Source organism: Lolium rigidum, chromosome 2, assembly GCF_022539505.1.
Source record: "Lolium rigidum isolate FL_2022 chromosome 2, APGP_CSIRO_Lrig_0.1, whole genome shotgun sequence".
NCBI lineage: Eukaryota > Viridiplantae > Streptophyta > Magnoliopsida > Poales > Poaceae > Lolium > Lolium rigidum.
The window spans coordinates 167,198,246-167,217,847 of record NC_061509.1 but is presented as its reverse complement, the minus strand read 5'-3'; the positions used below and the strand labels follow the sequence as shown (position 1 = coordinate 167,217,847).

The 19,602-nt window shown below is 43.3% G+C and overlaps 3 protein-coding genes across 3 annotated transcripts; 1 reads left to right on the top strand and 2 right to left on the bottom strand.

Moving 5' to 3' along the window:
- The first annotated feature begins 2,204 nt into the window (after nt 1–2,204).
- LOC124687656 (small nuclear ribonucleoprotein SmD3b-like) lies at nt 2,205–4,744 on the top strand. Its single transcript, XM_047221419.1, has 4 exons — nt 2,205–2,469; nt 2,538–2,657; nt 2,775–2,831; nt 4,387–4,744. Exons 1-4 carry the CDS (start codon nt 2,311–2,313, stop codon nt 4,456–4,458), a joined length of 408 nt encoding a protein of 135 aa, XP_047077375.1. The 5' UTR covers nt 2,205–2,310; the 3' UTR covers nt 4,459–4,744.
- Nucleotides 4,745–5,194: 450 nt separating this feature from the next.
- Nucleotides 5,195–8,447, bottom strand: LOC124687655 (multiple organellar RNA editing factor 2, chloroplastic-like). The gene is made up of 4 exons (XM_047221418.1): nt 7,980–8,447; nt 7,755–7,852; nt 7,599–7,664; nt 5,195–5,605 (listed from the first exon to the last, which is right to left on the bottom strand). The coding sequence occupies exons 1-4, from the start codon at nt 8,378–8,380 to the stop codon at nt 5,460–5,462; spliced, it is 711 nt and encodes a 236-aa protein (XP_047077374.1). The 5' UTR covers nt 8,381–8,447; the 3' UTR covers nt 5,195–5,459.
- Nucleotides 8,448–10,928: 2,481 nt separating this feature from the next.
- Nucleotides 10,929–15,802, bottom strand: LOC124692573 (adenosine kinase 2-like). Its single transcript, XM_047225968.1, has 13 exons — nt 15,646–15,802; nt 15,026–15,079; nt 14,886–14,932; nt 14,754–14,785; nt 14,566–14,667; nt 14,401–14,468; nt 13,744–13,820; nt 13,154–13,251; nt 13,014–13,084; nt 12,727–12,793; nt 12,526–12,648; nt 11,895–11,955; nt 10,929–11,326 (listed from the first exon to the last, which is right to left on the bottom strand). Exons 1-13 carry the CDS (start codon nt 15,726–15,728, stop codon nt 11,184–11,186), a joined length of 1,026 nt encoding a protein of 341 aa, XP_047081924.1. The 5' UTR covers nt 15,729–15,802; the 3' UTR covers nt 10,929–11,183.
- Nucleotides 15,803–19,602: the final 3,800 nt, after the last annotated feature.

Sequence of the window (19,602 nt, the reverse complement as noted above, 5' to 3'; positions counted from 1 at the left end):
TCGCTCTTTCCGAAACCCAAGTCTACAATACGTAGGCATTGGCGAGTCGATCCACCGTCAGCGCACTAGGCTAGCCATCGGACATACCGACGAACAAACTAGAGACGCCGACTCATATGCCAGTTTGGCAGAGTAGCAACTGGTGGCCTACTAGGATGCTCCGGTGCCTTAGACGTGTCGTTGGGACCTGGGCCGGAATGACCAGTGGTCATCGGTCCGCACGTCGGTCCACCGCTGGTTTGGTACTAGAATCGTTCCGGTGGCCATCGGTGAGCAGGCCGGCGCCCGCCGGTCATTCCGGCGTTGAGACTAGTGCCACCGGTTTCCACGATGGTTTTCTCTGAAGCAATCCAAACCCCAATTTTCTTCAAGAACTATTCTCTCTGACTTCGTGTGATGGAAATATATTGTGGTAGGATGTGTGTATATGGTTAGGGAAACATCCCATCAAGCTTAACAAGACCACCCCTCTTAATAATGTGTTTTTTCTTAACGACTCAAGAGAAATAAGAGCAAAATTCCAGCACTCTTCTTGTATAGCGAATGGGGCGGGGTGTCTCGAACCATGTTCCAGCAACATATGTGAACTAAAACCTGTGTAGTCACCATTAGTCCACACTTTAGCTCTGATGTCGTCATAAACTAAAATAACATTTATGGGTCAAATAACCCTTCACTCCTCCAGGACGCCTCATTAGACAAGCGCTAGCAGCAACGACCACATTCGAGGCATCAATGTCGCTTGAGAGTTGGATCAAGTGCATATGTGTACACTCGCTCTCACTTAGTCCTAGAATTGGTTGCTTGATGTTAGCACAATCCATGAACCTTGCTTTGCTTGCCAATTCATCCACTTTATTTTTTGTGGAGTTTTAAGGAAAGAGGAAATCCTTGATGGATGTTGGATGCCACAATGACATATTTATTTTCTCTTCTTGACCTGATTGGGCCCATTCGCATGTGGCGTCCATGTTTATTCACTCCCTTTCTCTTGTGTACTCCGACTCGCGTACTGTATTACCTAGCTACTAAGTACTAGCTGCTGCATGCACAACAGATAGCGCTAGGAAGCACTTGCGAAGTAATTGAAGCTATGTCTTTTGCAATCTCCCTCGGAAGTTCGTGAGACTAGGTCTATTGGTATGTAATATAAAGTGGCGCATGCTAACATGCAAGGGATAAACACAATATTTAACTAGATTCGAGCCCCCGATTAGACGGGAGAAATCCCTACTCTGCCTCTGGTTATTTTTTTGTTTGATAAGAACATGAGCTTTACTAATTTGGCACAAGGTTATTACAATCGATAGTGACCAGATCCGGAACACAGTCAGGTACTAAATCACATAAAATACCATTAACACCAGATTTTTCTATTTGCGCCAAAACACGTGCCGCCTCGTTGCTCACGTGTTCCACCTTTGAGACGCCGATGCCTCAAAAGATGTTTGTTAATTCTCTCGCTTCTTTGATTAGAGGCCAACTTGGAAATTGCTTCCGACGAAATAGCCTGCACCGCTGGTAGACAATCCGACTCCAGGATCGCTGGCCACCGAGGAAGATGTATCAGGTGCCGAAGTCCTTCAAGACAAGCCAGGATCTCTGCCTCTTCCGCGCTTGCACAAAAGGGAATAAGATTCCATTGAGAGAGGATAACCTGACCGTGATGGTCTCGGATGATGATCCCGAGTCCTCCCTGCTTTGAAGCTGCGTCCTAACCAGCGTCGACATTAGCCACCCAAGAAGAAACATAAGCCGCGTTTCGTTGCTCCTGGAAGATACCCCCGCAAACGAGTTGTGATAGTTCACCAAAAAATTGATCGAGGCCTTGCCGCCTCTGGTTATATTGATTGAGTACAAATGGAGAATTTTCAAGTAATAAGATGCTAACTTGGCAGATTGCTCAGTTTGATGATGAATACATTTCCTTCTCATTCGCAAAATGTGCTCTCTTTTCGAGGGGCATTAGCTCTATTTAGGAAAGGCAAAGTACTAGTAATGAAAATCACAACCACAATGTAGGTTTTCTTTCAACAGACACAGTTTTTTTTTCTGTAGGGGTGGTGGTGGGAAAATCTAGTTCCGGAAAGCGCGATAGATTTGGGCTGGGCTGGCTGGGCTCGGAGCATGTAGTTTTTGGCTGGGCTGGACCCGGCGGCTCATTATGTAGTGTTGTAGCCTGTTCCAAACCGGACCGAAGAAACCCTCCTCCCCCTGCTCGCCGCCGCTCTCCTCTTCTCCCCTCCGCGGCCGGCGGCTTCTCCCCAAACTCAAAAAAGCTAGGGTTTCTCTCTCCGCTCGCGAGACAAGATGAGCCGCAGCCTGGGAATCCCGGTGAAGCTGCTGCACGAGGCGGCGGGGCACGTGGTCACCGTGGAGCTCAAGACCGGCGAGGTCTACCGGGGCTCCATGATCGAGTGCGAGGACAACTGGAACTGCCAGATCGAGAACATCACCTTCACCGCCAAGGTACACCTTTCTCCCCTCGCCCGGATCGGCCGGCTCCGCTTTTCCTCGACTCACCCCTCGTCTTGCAGGACGGCAAGGTGTCGCAGCTGGAGCACGTCTTCATCAGGGGGAGCAGGGTCAGGTTCATGATCATACCCGACATGCTCAAGAACGCCCCCATGTTCAAGCGCCTTGAGGCCAGGATAAGGGTAAACAAACTGCAGCCACCCATATCCTTTATTTCCCCTTACTATTTCGTATTTGCTTCAGCTACATGTCTATAGCTTGCTACTTGCTAACTGCTTGTATTTCCTCGCCTTGTGCAGGGCAAGGGGTCGGCCATCGGTGTTGGCCGTGGGCGCGCCGTCGCCATGCGTGCTCGGGTAAGCCAATGCTTGCTTCCTCACTGATTACTTTCACTTTCGCCCGATTAAACTTGGTTTATTTATTGAGATAGAGAGTGCTATTGTAACATCTCTTAGCTAGTAGAGATTTATATCTGGAGAACAAACAGTCTTGGGTTGCTATCTATCTATATATATGGAGCTGGTGATAGTTGGTTCTATTGTAAAAAAAACATCTGCATTTACGAGTGATAGGTTGTCAACCATTTGCTTCTGAATAGTGAAAACTATCTTTTCTATATTCAAAAGAGGAGCGCCCATGGCACAGAGAAAAATGTTCCTACATGCAAGAACATCTTTGCAATAATCTGCATCGTAAGAAATAACTAGGCACGCCCACTGCTTTCATATCTGTGGAGAGTATCTCCTTTGGGCTGTACATAAGAATGTAGCCGCTCTTAGACATTGGTGGGCGCGGTCCGGTAACTGTTGAGGGAAACAAGTTTCTACGTTTGATTGCTTGTTGTTAATGTTGAACACTCCTCTGTCTAATTTCGCCAAAATCTAGTGCATTGTTCAGAGTTGATTCACGTTTAGTAGTGACTTTCTTAAAAGAACCATTGCCTTTTCAGAATTGCTTCATGTTTAGTGACTTTGTTAAAAGAACCACTGCCTTGTTAACAGTTGCTTCATCTTTAGTTACTTTGTTAAAAGAACCAGTCAGAAGAGCAGGTCAGATGTAAGATATATTTTTGTTGTTAATGGCTATGCTAACAACCATGTGATTACTATCTCAATTCAGGAGTTCATTCCATTAGCCTGCGAGTCTGGAAGTACACTGGCCAGTATTATCTTAAATATAATCATTACCTAGCTAGCTAGTGCATAATCTAGCTAGGAGTTTGCGTTTGTACTGTTAATGGTACCCCCTCTTAGGCAGCTCTTGGCTAAATGAGAGTTGCTTGCAACTCTTTTACATTCGTTGATAAGAATCTCTTCCTGCTATGTATATTGAATATTGCAGTCAGCATTATTTTATAGAGGCTTCTATCTTTCATCTGCAGTTAATTGTTAGACCTTCCCCTAGCTAGTTGCATTATTGTTGTTGTCTGGGTGACTAGGTGCATGCAAGTACCCTGTTATCCTTGTGTAGCTGCTGATTAATAGTGTGATGAGCCAAAACTGCGAGCATATGTTCAGAATTACCCTCTATTTTTGTTCTTGCCTACAACATTTTATCCAAGGTAACTAGGGAACCTGATATCACTTATATCTGGAAACTGCAATGTGGTTCTATCAGTTTATACAAATTTTGAACTACCTAACTTGAAATCTTCTCTCAGAAGCATTATAGGATGCTACATGACACTATGCTATTTAAAATGTAATCACTACTGTTTAACTAGTTGGAACTTGAAACACACACGGGTTGACATGGTGGCTATCAAACAACTGAAAAATAACAGCAGTGATTTTAAGTACTACCTCCGTTCCGAAATATAAGCTAAGATTTTTTTGGTAACACAATTCTAATCATTTATTCACCAGTGGTTGGATTGAAGTTTCTAACCCTTTTCCCTACCATTTGATGCAGGCTGCTGGTGGTCGTGGAGGTGGTCCTCCCGTTGGAGGAGGACGGGGTGGTGCGCCACCCGTGAGGAGGTAGATCTGTCCAGGAGCTCGCTGTCTTTGCTATCCAAAAACTCCTGTGCCAGCTTAGTTTGCTGTCTGCGTGGAATCTGTTTTCCCCTCTGGTGTATTTTAACATGATGTACTGTTGTTAGCTATATGCATATGAGACTCTGTAGGTTGAGACTATTGTTGGAATGGATTATCTCCCGTGTGTCATGTAGCTTTCTGCCTAGTTAACGTGAATTGCATGCTGCAATTATAGCTCGTGTGTATGACTCCGATGGTGCTGTACAGTTCAGTCATCGCCATAGCCTGGCTCACCAATGGGTGTATCATTGCACTATCCCATGTGATGCTGATAGATCGTACTCCGTAGGATTATTCCTATGAGTTTGTTACCTTTGGATCACAGCTGCTGAAAATCCTGGAGGCCATGCTTGTGAGATTGTATGTAGCTCCAGTTCAGTTTGTCTGTGGTAGGCTGAGGCTGTAGTTGGAATGAGGTCTATTTGTGTCAGTCTATAAGACTGCATGATTGTGCCAACTAGCTGCTGGTATAAATCAGAGTAGGTGAAGCTTGGACATGAGTCGGTTGAAATTGGTTGATGGGCGGCATTGATGGCCAGGGCTCTTTGAAAGCGAAACATATATCATCCTTGTTAATCTGTAACACACATATCCTCTCTTTAGTCGCAGAAAAGGGAAATGGCGTGACAAAAAAGAACTACGTGACACAGGAGCCAAAGTGGGCGCAGCTATCACACCAGGAATGAAGGAACTACATGCCAGTTTGGCGCTTCAGAGTTCAAACCGTAACTATACATCACAAATCTTGCTAAAAATCATCCATCCAAACCATAAGAAGCTGAGGGAAAAACTACCGAACTGACGGTCCAAATAGCACATAGCAGTGTTTATGAAACAGACTAGCAGCACAAGCGCAGACTACATTTTCATCAGGATTAGGAGAAGAAAACCAGCAAGCGCCTGCGGAGGAGGAGCTCGGGCGAGCCTCGTAGTTGCGGCTAGACATCATCATCGCTGCTGGTTCTCCCTCCGCCGCGCGTAGCGGGTCCTGTCGTTGTACCTCGGCCTGTCCGACGCCCTCTGCGGCACAGGCTCCACCCGCCTCTGCCTCTCTGGAGATCTCTGCACAATCTCCCCGTTCACAAACAGCTCGGCTGCACATGACGACAAAACATCAGGAATAGAGTCAGTTTCTCTGCTCCAACGCTTCCATCAATTAATACTCGAAAGGGTATATCACTATAGGCAAACATTTGTCCGAAACATTCACAAGCACATAAGCAAGGCACCCGTATCATGTTAAGACAGCATGCTTTTTGAGTCGCTGACCATAGTGGACGCCAACTTGAGCTACATCGATATGACAATGTCTAGAACAACTGACTGGCATGTGAACTAATTATTAACAGTACAGTTGCATGCAAACCAAGACAGAGTGAAAACACTAGCTTCAGCAGATGGCTGTTGGACAACACTAATTACATGGCAAAAAATCGTGGGACATGGTGTTGTCCTATCAAAGATAGTGGTGTGGTGCGAAGGATAGAAATGCACCTTGAACAAAATCACCTTAGACGAGAAAATCTAGTTAAGGCATTACTAGCTCAAACAGAAAAGTGTATATACGACTTAAATGCCAACTTCCATTTGATATCGTAAAAGCACCATACAGAATACGTAACACTAGAGATATCACTCTCATCATCGTAAATAATGTTTTACGCCATTTCATTGGTACAAAATATAAAAAGACACGCTAGTAAACCATTAGCAACCAAAGCAAGAACCGCTCATTAGAATTCATTGATTCAACCAGACTGACTACAGAACAAATGCCAACAGTTGACAATACTTACAAATATCGGATTGTAAACAATGCCCAAACCACTTTTTATATTGTGCATTACTGCATTATAGACAACACTCATATCACTTGATACTGTGTGTTAAGCTCCATTCCTCACCCGAGATGGAAAAGAGCACCAGCGGTCATAACTTGTGGTCATACACATGTTCATAACACTTTCATGGCTCACAAAGACAGATTAGAGCACCAAGAGTTGTAATTAAAGAGGGAGTCTGTTTCATGATAATTTCTTGACCCACGTATACGACCACAATATAACTCATTGTACAGTGTGTTTCATGATAACTAAAGATGGATTATGTTTCATGATAAGTTCTTGCTACCAAAACCATTATTCCATTAGCAACCAATGCAAGAATCACTCATTAGACTTCATTGATTCAGTCAGATTGACTAGAGGTCAACAGCTGAAGAAACTTATAAATATTTTTTAAGACTAAGAGGGAGTCTCTCCCCGATTCCATTAGCAAAACAGTGAAACCATACAGAGTTCTGGAACTACAAGCAAGATGAGACATAACACAAAAGGTAGAAACCAATCAATATCAGACTATACACAATGCTGAAACCACTTTATACTGTTCATTAATTAATACTGTGTCATACAAATGCTCAGAACCCAGTTATCGCTCACTGACAGATTAGAGCACCAAAAGTTGTAATTAAAGAGGGAGTCTGTTTCGTGATAACTATAACTACTTGACCCACGTGTATGACCACAAGAAAACCTCAGCAAGGAGTTCATTAGCTAACAAATTAAAGATAATGCCAATAGGCTGAATAGCCCCACTACAACAGTAGCTTTAAACAGCAACAGCAAGATAGATGTACTGCAAGTCTAAGGGTGCGTTTGGTTTTGAGCCAAAGCTGGCCAGACCAAATATTTGGCAAGCCCATGACCCATGGCTGCCGCTTGGTTTGCTTCCGATATTTTGGCTAGCCCCAGTTCAGATGCCGCGATCCAGTACAATTTTAGCCAAATCATGGGCGATGTGCGGGCGGCTGATTCCCTCGCCAAAAAATTGGCTGCGCCGGCAAGTTGGAAGGGCGCGCTGGGGCGTCAACCAAACGTACCCTAAAATCTCTAACTGGTCTAAAATGGTCATCTATGTAGGAAGTCGTAATCTCAGAGGAAAGGAAAAAAACTAACTCCTTCCATTGACAACGCATCAAACCAACAGGAAGATTTTTTCAATTAACATGTCATGTTTAAACAACCAAGCAAAGAAAGGAACCAGAAGATGACTCCAGATTATTAAATGTAATACAGCCAGAATTACCTCCGTAGTCCTTGTGCTCAGGGTCAACATACGAATCAGGGAGCACGAAGAGAACACCAGGAATCCCTGCAGCACAACATAATCGACCAGATGTATTTAGACACACTGGAATTCCACTACCGGAAGGAGAAACATGTTAGCTCTGGCTTATTAAACCTTCGAGCTTGTTGGACGTCTCTTCGTCGATCTCGCAGCCAAACCCGAAGTAGCGCTCGCACGAAACGTTGTAGATCTTCTTCTTGGCCTCTTCCTCGCTGGGACACATCCAAAGACAGAAGAATATCAGATCAACCCCGACATACATATAAGCGCAGAGCGATCCGATGCATGCTCGACCGGATCATGGGTGCAATCGGCGAGGAGAGGGGGAGGGGCGGGTACCTTCCGAGGACCTTGGCGAGGGTGTGTACGTAGCATTCGATCATCTGCTGCTTGGATGCGCCGTCCCCGCCGGGCTTGTCCATGACGATGAGCCAGTGCTCGTAGTCGCAGCCGGGGAAGAGCGGCGCCATCTCCGTGGGCGCCCGGTCGCCGCCGGAGCGCGCGGGGGAGTACCCGTCGCCGCCGGGCCGCCGGGCCATGCCCCTGGCGCCAGCGAGGCGGAGGCGGAGGAGGAGGGAAGAGGAGGCGGCGGCCGCCGGGCGCAGCAGGTACATCGCCGCCGCCGCCGCCGGGGCGCGGCGGAGGGTGGAGGGAGTGGGGGAGGAGAGGTGGCGGGAGAGGAGGAGGCGGGAGGCGGAGTTGGAAGGGGAGAGCAGCTTGCGGGCCATGGCGGCGGCCATCAGAAACCTAGCGGGGAGGGAGGCCTGGAAGGTTCTGGAAGGCGGAAATGGGGATCGAGATGAAGACCAGACCTGGTGGGGGTTTAGAGATGGGTTTATGATCTCTTTGGGCTTTCTTACAGCCCATTAAAGCCCATGCAGGTTATGACGTACTAGCTATCGTCCAATCTGGAAGACCAGATCTAAGGTTTCCTGGAGCATGTCGGGAAAGGCAAGTGAGGGTTGCTACATTGAAGCCTCCAACAAGAAAATGTCTGGATTCTATCATTTAGAAGAAGAGGGTGATGAAATCTTCTCCATCAAATGTGCCATTTAGAAGAAATCTCATTGATCATAGATAAGAGTATTGCAATGCTTTGTTGCAACGTCTGGATTTTGTCCAGTTGATGCAGGGACTCAGATGAATTTATGTGGCATCTTACTAAGAGTGGTAAGTTCTAGGGGGTTCTATGTACAAATCTTTAATCCAACCCGATGTATCACTTGATTATAATAAGAAACAATGGAAGATGAAAAGCAAACTTAAAACAAAGGTGTTTGCCTAGTATATATATTTGTTGAGGGGTAATTTTCACCAAAGATAAAATTGTAAAATGCAATTGGCAGGGAAGTAAAACATGTTGCTTGCATCACCATGGCGAGACTACAACGCATTTATTCTTTCAGTATAAATTTGCTAGATCTATATGGTCAACCATACAAATATGTTCTATATTACACATACCACGAAGCGTTGAGAATATATTCGTCAATTGGCTCAACAACGTGGATCCTAGGTTCAAACTACTTATTAGGGTGAGAGAAATTGCCGTTATTTGGTCGCTATGACTATGTCGAAATGACAAGTTTTTTAACGATAAAAATACTTGTCTTATGCATGTCATCTATCGGTGAACAACTACGTTTCGTTCATGGTCGTCTCTATAGCGTCTGGAGCATCGCGATCTGTTTTCCTAGTTATCTACATGGCTGGAGGATACGGCAAGGAATATTTTTTCCGAACATGAACGGCGGCGTAATCTACGAAATTGCCCTCCTTTCCTTGTAATTTATATCATGAGTACTTGTAGAGAGGCTACATTTTATTTCTAGTTGTAATTTTCGGATTGGTTCGGCTATGTGCATCTCAGCTATGTAGAGGCAAGGTGTAATGCTTAAAACTTTAAGTAATAAAACATCCTTTATAAAAAAAATCCTTTTTTATATGGCCACACATTTATCGTAGCATGCGCATCTCCACAACACCCATTTTTTGGATATGTTATCTTTACTGGTCAGATTGTCGTCCTACAGAATTACCTATTAGTTTTTGTGGGACCTTCTTATCCATATAGGATGCCAGATGTTTGTCGACACTTCATCCATCTTGTCTTGATTATGTGACAAACATATCAACATTGCTTTATAACATTGGTTTCAAGTATGGGAGGCTGTTCCGTCTAGACACTTTGTTTTTTTTAAACTGATATCTCTCCGTCTTTGCACCTAAGGGCATGTACAATGGTAGAGAAGGCATGCCTTCTCTTACCCCACCACATCAGTTAGAGAAGGCATTAGATATAAACCATACAATGTATTGTCTCTTACAACCTTCTCTAGCAATTAATACAAATAGTTAAATTTTGGTAGTAAATTTGTTGCTAAGAGAAGACATATGTGATACAATGGAGAAAATAGTCTTCCCTTATTTTCTAAGAGATGATCCTTTAGCTAAGCGTTGCGAATATATTCGTCAATTGGCTCAACAATATGGATCTTAGGTTCAAACTACTTATTAGGGTGAGAGAAATTACCGTTATTTGGTCGCTATGACTATGTCGAAATGACAAGATTTTTAACAATAAAAATACTTATCTTATGCATGACAATGAATGAAGAAAGAGAGTGAGGTGATAACTAGCTATATTACCATAACATCACACACCCCAAGACATAAGAACACTTGGCCTTACCCTTCGTTTTGAGCCATGTCTAGGTAGAATCGGTAAGATTGAACCGAGGCCCGCCAGGTACCGCCGGGGGACAACCAAACCAACCAGTAGGCTTTTTTCCGAAGTTTGTCTACAACATAGTAAATGACACAATGCATGACACCACTTATATGTGGTGTCATGTCATAACTAGTCTAAGTTACTCCCCACTATGACTAGCCTTAGGCTGAAACCAACCATTCGCTTGCTCCTTCTAGATACATGCTCTTCCCTGTGCAAAGAGGCACGGTTTGCCACAAACTGGGTGTTTCTAACGTCATGCCAAACTAAAAGTGCAGCTGCAATACTTTGTTCATCCTCCTACTTTACCAGAGGCGCTACATCCCACAAGCTTGATATGCCACAGTTTCATGAAGGTCAAATATTTGACAAAACGAATCACTTTCAATGTGATCGGACCTTAAACTCGTTCGGCAATGTTTCTCAGTGCACTACCTTTTAGATCATCGTTTGCCTCGACCACTTACCTGACTCTTTTCTTCATGCACAATACACTCTATGTTCAGCCACATTAGCCATGCATGCTTTGAAGTACTTTGCCAAAGCAAACACGACAATAAAAATTGACTGGACTCGACCATATATTTTCAGCCAAATTGGCCACGCTTTGGCAGACGGATATGACAAACACACCATATAATGGCAATCATGCCTTATAAAAATGATAAAAGTACCATACATTGGAATGTAACAGATATCACAGCCAAAAAATATAGGCCGGATCAGATGGAAAGCCTCAACACAATACAGGGAAAACAGGCCGAACCATTAGGTGGTTAAGTGTTGCTTTCCGTAATGCCGCTGGATTTGTTCTAGTTGAAGTCAGGCTTCTCAGGGTAAGTGCAGCCAGAACGCTGGATGATAACATTTGCTCCGTAGCAACCACCCTTCACGCTGTCCTCAATGCTCTTCCCTTGAACCAACTGAGATAGGAAGCCTCCAACAAAAGCATCACCTAATAAGAAATGGAGGGTAGCTAGTCAGGGACAGCAAACAAATCTTAACTGAATCCCACTGTCCAAATTCCAAATCATGCTGCTGTTTGTGTGGCACTTTTAATCAATATAACCAAGAAATGAATATGTTTCAGTAGAGTTGTATAACAAAGAGTTGTATTTGTTATATGTAACTCTACTGCTTATGAGTTGTGACTTAACTAGTAGCATATCTTGTGCAACTGAAACAGCTCTATTATATATTTGATGATCAATCAGTGCCGTTACAACTTACAAGTGGTCCAGATATACTATTTTTTGCTATTGTAGGAATTCATACTTTATTAGCTTATGTTAACATTGTTTTGCTAATGCACAATATTGTTTACCAAAAGATAGATTTGCATTGGCCTTTTCGATATTTCAGATAGCATGAAAAATGAAAGAAGAAAATGGTTGGTAGGCGTGCCAGTAGATAACAACAGCTATCATAGAACAGATATCTAGTGTTTAAGCAGGGTCCTTTTAACACTGACGGTTGACAGAGTGGACAATAATATCGACAAATAACACAGCAGAAAAGCATACCTGCTCCATTGGTGTCAACAAGCTTCTCCTTGGGCAATAGGATCACAGGGAATGTTTTCACCTATTCGTGGATAATAAATATGTTCAGCATTACTCTCGAAAAAAAATATGTTCAGCATTACTCTCGAAAAAAAATATGTTCAGCATAATATCTTCACATAAATTGAATGAACTAAATTCTGTATGAAGCTCCAAGTGTTCATTAATCGGTCAATTACAATTGCCGAGGCGACATTTGCATAAGCAAACAAACTGTTAGTAAAACAGATTGCTTTACCATTCTGCTTACAAAGCAGATTTTCTTACTGATACGGCGTGTTTGAGTGAGCAAACAAATTGTTACGGAAACAGATTGCTTTACCTGCTTACAAAGCAGACTTGCTTACTGATGTGGCATGTTTGAATAAGTAAACATATTGTTAGGGAAACAACTAGTCTGCTCAAAAGAAAGAATTAGCCGTCCTTCCTATGAGTCCTACCAGCCTATGATTGGACAAAATGGGACAAAACAAGCATATATACTTTCAAACAAGAAGTTGTGTACCAGCAGGTTTCCATGACTAATACGTATGATTAAAAAGGTTTGCCTATAATCCAACTGTTCATGCATAATACTGAAGATAACATGTACCTTCCCATCCTCAGCCACAACTACTGGGTCAGCACCTTGAGTAATCACAGCAATCCTCTTTTGTTTTCCCTCAGCCAGAGGCAGTTGTGAGATCTTCAAAGCGATCTCCTCAACATTCTCAGTCTACAAATTTACACATGTAATTTGTCAACAAAACAATAATAACCATATGAAAATATTGTGCAAAGAATGAGAAATTACCTCCCACCCACGGACTTTAGAGAAGATCCTTGCTTCAGTTTCATTTCCGAAGATGTAGTCCACATACCTAAAAAGGTAATACACACAAAACATGTGTTAAACAAAGGACACAAAATCTCCATGAACTACCCCAAACTTTAATAGACTGAAGGATTAGCATTTGGTAAAAGTTGGAAAATATCTTGACATGAGTGGACACTGGTGATGCATTTTGAGTTAAGCTGCTATACATTATCTCAACTAATGTCCAAAACATCAAGCATCACGGAAGAGCAGGTAATACTTACGGAAGAACCTTCTCTTGGGCATCACGGAAAAACTCACAGATAAAGGGAGCAGAGAGGTTCATCAAGAAAACCTGGAAACAGCACAGCCAATTAAACACTAGCTACCACTTCACAGGGAGAACTTTTGCTGTAGACTTTACCTTGTTGTTTGCAGCAGCATGCTCAGCGACAAGCTGAATAGAATCAGGGGACACCGTGAGGAAAAAGCCAGCAATGTAGATGTATTTTGCCTTCTCAACTGTGAGCAACAAATGTGACAATTGTTAGGAAATAAGTTATCAAATAAACTAAGATAATATAGCTAAGCAAACGTCATGTACCATTAAACTACAATTTCCAACTTGCTATCTCTATTAGTCATTCATTTCAGAAACAAAAAAAAAAAACTATATGGTGATAGTTGGAAAAGGTCTTCTTCACTATCAATGACAGAAGATTAGCGTTGCTAAGGTAAACCCAAACATGAAAGCACTGGTGTTGTTCTGAATTAGTGATACAGCTGTAACCAGGCCTGTTTGAATCAGGTCTTCATTTGGATCATGCTTGACATACCTATTTCTAAGCATCATCTGAACACACACCCTAAAGTTGCTCAATATACATAGCATAACAAACATCTTTAGAATTTGAGCTTCAGAGTATGTATACAGTACGCAAGCAAACCCCGATAAAACAATGATGAACATAATCCTAGCGAAGGGTTTACAAGAGATCAAAACAAATATAATACCTAGTGCCCAGTTCTCCGGTTTCTTTAGATGCTCAGATTTGTAGCAGTTCGCTGCAGATAAGTTTGCAATCAATGACCTGGCCACAGACAGAAAAAAATTCAGATATTCTTAGATAGGTGCTTAGGATCAAAATGCTGTAGAAGGATAGGATACATGCTTGCACATAACTAAGAAATAATAGACACAAAGGAATGTGTGTTTAAGCCTGACTTAGTTTCGGCATTTCTTTTCTTTTTGTCAGTAAGTGTTTTACTCAAAATAAATAACTTTGTTCATTTCGCTTGTTATAACACATCACTGGTAGCCCAAAAACTGACAAGATGTCTAGAGGAACTAAACTTCATTGAACTAATGACATGCATCACAGGATAATTCAGCAAGAAGCATACATATTCCACAAGTGTTAAACATTTCTTCCTAATTAAAGTGAGATGCACAGATAATTATTAACAATTATAGAGAATGTGGATGGATATAATCTATCATCACTCAGGATCACAGCATACTGATGTGGTTTTAATCAAACAAAGTAGTAACCAACTAAACATTACAAATATAAACCCTAGAATATAATTGATGTCCTTTACAAAATTCTGAAGCCACAGAGTAGCAGGAAAAACAATAGCTGGTAAGTGGTATTATCAAAGGTTGCAGACCTTTCGCCACCAACAACACAGACAGCACATGTGCCTGTAGGAGCAGTCTCATCCTCGTAGTAATGAGCCTGGAAGATAGGTAACAAGACCAAGGCCACATTAGTGAGTTAACGAACAAAGCAGAACATTTACTGTGATAAAAACATGCAGGATGAAAGAACTAACGGTAACTCCTGCAGCCTGCGCATTCTTCTTCATCTCCTCACCATACTTGTCCTTTCCAATGCAGCCCATGTAACTTGTTGCGCCAGGGGTTTGAAGCATCCACTGCAGGGAGATGATTTAAATAGAGTAAACAAACAGGTGTGGCAAAATATTTTGGCTGGTCATGGTTTCGTGGGTTCTGAGCTTACTTGGGCAACCCTGATAGAGTTCTGGGTGGCTCCTGGAACATCAAAAGCATTTTCAGACAGAAACAGTCAGAAAATTATTCAACCGGATGAGAAAAAGAAATACTAGCACTTTCGGTGTTCAGAAAACATTACCTCCGGCAATATATTCAACATTGCCCTTGCTGGACAACTCGTCGTACCTGCGAGAATCGCGCTATGAAGTAAGAAACTAGCGCAATTGTACACAATAAAAAAAAACTTTGGAATATCCAGGGCCGATGTGAAATGCTTACATGGGCAGGTGCTTCTCCTCAGCGAGGATGGCATTGTTGAGCTTGACGTCATACCTAAAATAGGAGAGAAAAGCATGTCAGCACAGTCATGATGACAACACAAGTACACAGGCCACAGTATGCTCTGAAGCAGCAGTATGGAATTAAACGGAAGCAGTATGTCGTTCAGGGATCCGGCATTCCAGCGTCAATCGCACGAGCTTGTGGTTACGGAGCATACAAGTCCCAGGAATTTAGAGATCTAAACTAACAAATTCGGCGAACTGAGTGGAAGAGTAGAGAACTGTCTCAGGGGGGATCGGAGCCCGGAGACATCACCGGCAGACTGACGAGATAATTAACTGACTGATTGATCTAGTACTACTACGTAATTTTGGATCAGTAACAACATAATTTTCGACTTCTGGTCCTGCGCTGCGTGCTGCATATGCTAGTAGTACTAGAGTAATTCGCGAAGCATTTTTGTCGTCTCGGATCTGATGAGCCGACACGACACACCCATCGAGCCTAACAAAACTAAAGCCAGACGGATCCAGAAACAAACACGAAACGGAGACAAAAAAAAAATTGAAATAACCACAGATCGGAACGCTGAGGGCGAGTGAGATCGGGCCGCGTACTTGGCGAGGAAGTCCTCGTCGACGACGGCGGAGATGTCGAGGAGGGGGTTGCCCATCCCGAGGAGCACGCCGTTGGCCGCCATTCTCTCAGCTGCTCTCGACGACGGCGGGGCAGGGCGAGAGCGAGATCTGAGGCCTGTGCTGGCGAATGGCGAGTTCGTGAGGTGTGGTGGAGGGGACGATGATGGTGGGTGCGGCGGGGGTTTTAGTCGGGCTCGACCAAACCTCGCGGGGCCCGCCTGTCAGTGACCGTGGGTCCGGCGTGGTTGGTGGGCGTTGCATTGCAGGCTCATCCTACCCACCACGTGCTAATGCTACCGGCTCTGGTTCTACACGCGGGCGCTGACGTGTGGGACCGTGTCCGCACGCGGCGAAATCGAACGGTGGGCTGCCGAGCTCTACGGGTCGGTGGAGAAATTTTTGGTTAATGACGGGGGTCCTTTTCGCCCACCAACCCCGAGGAAATTGGTCGGTGCTCATTAGTGGTGCGGCGCAGAGAGGTCCCCTGGGCTTAAAGGCTGTAAGGCTTTTTTTTTTTGCTTTTTGGGAGTGCTTAAATATTGCCCACCCCGGTTTGTTGGGCTGTGATATCTAGCCCGCGACAGATCAAACTGATCGTGAAAGGCTGTGGACCACCTTAAGTTGCCTTATTCGGCCCATTCGATGATGCATGACAAAGCAAAAAAAAAAAAGGTGTTAGGGAATTCGACGAAACCTCTAGGCCGGCCCATTAGTGAGGGCACGGGTTCCCTTCGGTTTTTTCTTCAGTTTTCTCATTTTTTTTCTTGGGTTTTTTCTTGGTTCTGCTGATTTTTCCTCCCATTTTTTTTTGTTTTTTCGATTGGTTTTTTCTGGACTCTTCAAATTTTGATCTTTTTGAGTTTGAACTTTTCAACCCGCACTCTATGGATAAGGATGGAAATGGGTAGGGGGCAATACCATACACGTATTCGTATAATTAATGGGTATAAAATTCTATCCATACACGTATCCATGGTTATGAAACTCTACCTGCACATATATACCCGGACGGATACCCGTACCCGTTGGGTACCCAACGGGTAGATCAAACAGTACACAAGTTTTTATATTCAGTGATAACACATTTGACAAAATAATTAATTGTGTCAAGTTAATAACAGGTAGTTGAGTATATGATAATTATCAAAATTTAGAAATCTCAATCGGATACTCATAGCTCATAAGTCAACAAAAATTGACGAGCCACAAACTCAATAACTTGGCTATTTAGTTGCATATGGGTTCACATATTAGTACAAACTAGCAAAGAGGGGCGCGGCGGCACGCCGCGCTAACAATTGAAACGATGTTTAAGCTATTTAGGATCATATTTTATCGTATGTGTAAATAGTGAAGTTACACAAACGTAAAGAGTAGGTGATTTATAGAATTTGGAACGGTTAGAGATAATAGAAGGATGATAACAAGTGGCCTAGAATCTACACTACTTAAAAAGGAGGAACGTGTTCCCTATTCTGCCAAACCGCAATACGTCAAGATTTTCGTCGTCCTCCCGTTCCGCACGCGCTGGGCCGTGACAACATGGGCCGCCCCAACACCAACACCGCAGTAGGCTGCACCTTTCGTCGTGCCCCGCTAGGTTTCTTCTCTACCCTGGCGCACACCCCTCCCCTACCAATCGACGGAATCATCGTTGAGCTTGGTGGCACCTCTCCGCGTGGAGGAAGCCCAAAGTCAGCGAGGAGGCGCCGACCGTCCATGACCGTCCACGTGAGGAAGCCCAAAGCTCTCTCACGTGCGCCTCCACTAGATCCCGTTCTCTCCATGGATCCAATCGCGCCGCCGCCTCTGCCACCCACCTCACCGGACACCTAGCCCCTCCCACGGCCAGCAGGTCCTCCGAAGCTCAAGAGCTCCTTGTCTGCTTCTCCTCCTTGTGACCGTCGAGCGTCCCATGCTCGTCCTCGCTCCTATGACCGGTCGCGCAGGCCAAGGTTGTCGTGTTGTACTGCGTGGGGTGGTGGTTTAGATGGTTTCTCCACGGACTACTCTGTGAAGTCTGATGGTTCCGGCGGCTCGATGGCCTGGATTTGGCCTACCATCACGAGGGACGCCATAGATTGGATTTGAAAGGTGAGCCCTATTTTCCTTGTGTCTATAGTGATTTGCTGAGATGTGATGGGAAGGATTCCAGTAAAGGTGCCTCCATTTGCTTGTCGGAATTGTCCCAATCCATATTGCCCTCCTAGCTGATTAAGTCTGCAATTTTCTACTGATAGGTCATTGACATTAGGAATTACAATTTTGTGCCGTTGACTGAAGTCTTGTCTGTCAACTACCTAGATAGGTTCCTCATTGTCTATGAACTTCATGTAAGTCCTCCATCTCAACACCAACACAAACAATCCTGGTAAAATCACATAATGTTGTTGAGATCATTTGGTTTCTCATGACAGAAAGGCGAAGCATGGAGGAGACTTATGTGTCACTTCTGTACATGCAGGTCAGTGAGTGATGACATGAATTCGAGAAAAAGTTTCTAGCAATAAAGGAAGAAAGACTGCTTGGTCACAATGCTAGGAAACATGAACTGCTCATCTTTCTCTTTAGTCATAAAAATATATAAGATTACATGTACATTCAGAAAACTGAAGCTTATAAGCCAAATAGTTGGTAAAATCTTGACGTTTGTTTTAGTGCTCAGTCTTCTAAGATGTACACTAATGCGTAGTGTAAGAAAGACTGCTTGGTCAGTATGTGATAACATCTAGAACTCTTAATTCATAGGAAGTAATGCTGGCCATTGTACTGAAAGTTGTGTGTTAGTCAAAAAAGCAACAATGAGTTTGTTTGAGTGATTTTTTTTCTATGGTACTTGCAAGATAATGAGTTTGTCGTACTTTTTTTTATAAAACTTACCTTTATGAAAAGAGAAACAATCCACATGCCAGATTTTATCCTTTGTCGTTTCTTTACTATTTAGCCTGGACATAACGAATGAATAACATTCAAGTTTCTTCACATGATGAATTCATAGATGGACATGTTAACGAGATGCATAGGGAATAATACGTCCAGGTTGTAGCTTTGGATGCGCCCTCCATGCTCGCAATTTCCCGCTCAGTTGACGTCATCTTGAGCACAACTAAGGGTACGAATGATAGTGGAAAGGAGACAAATCTACATGATATAGATCGGATACCTCCACGGATACGAAGGTGATTCAGGTTTTTTGCTTGTGTTTATTCTGTAGGTTATTAGTGTGTTACTGCATTATATAATGTTAGATATGGGCACTGGCCAAAGAGCACATACTTGAGGTTGTAGAGGTCAATCTCCCACCAGTAAGATTCATTGAATGAGATCGGTTAAGACCTATGTGGTTTCATTATTATTCCTCAAGATATGTTTGCTTAGCACTAAACAATGAACACTTTCCGAATTCTTATAGTTTCAGAGGTCATATATCATGAAATTTGTTTCAGCATTTCACCAATTTAGAGATATGCATATGCGTATGAGGAGTTTCATTTCGAGAAGTCGGAATTCATTGCATACCTTTGATGTACTTGCGTCATTTGTCTCAAACCATGCACAACATTCTGATCTGAATCGATAGGAGAGATAGTTGGTACTCTATATATTTATATGGACAACTAATGTGGTATGCTTGACAGATCTATGTTATGGGTAAGTGTGTTTTTATATCTGTAGTAACATCGATGTATTCAACAGATATTGGAAAAAAGTTATTCATATTTTTTATATGCATGTTCACTTGTACAAGAAAGTATTCAAGTAACTGATCAGCTATGACGGCCAGTAGCACAGATGATGATGTGATGGGGCTTGCAGATCGAGTGGTTAACTCCAATTTCAGCATGAGGATGTGTGAGTCCTGATGTGCCTGCATGTGCTGCATTGGGTATACTTACGTAAGCTCATTGTTGTATTGCTAACTATTTGTGATTGCTC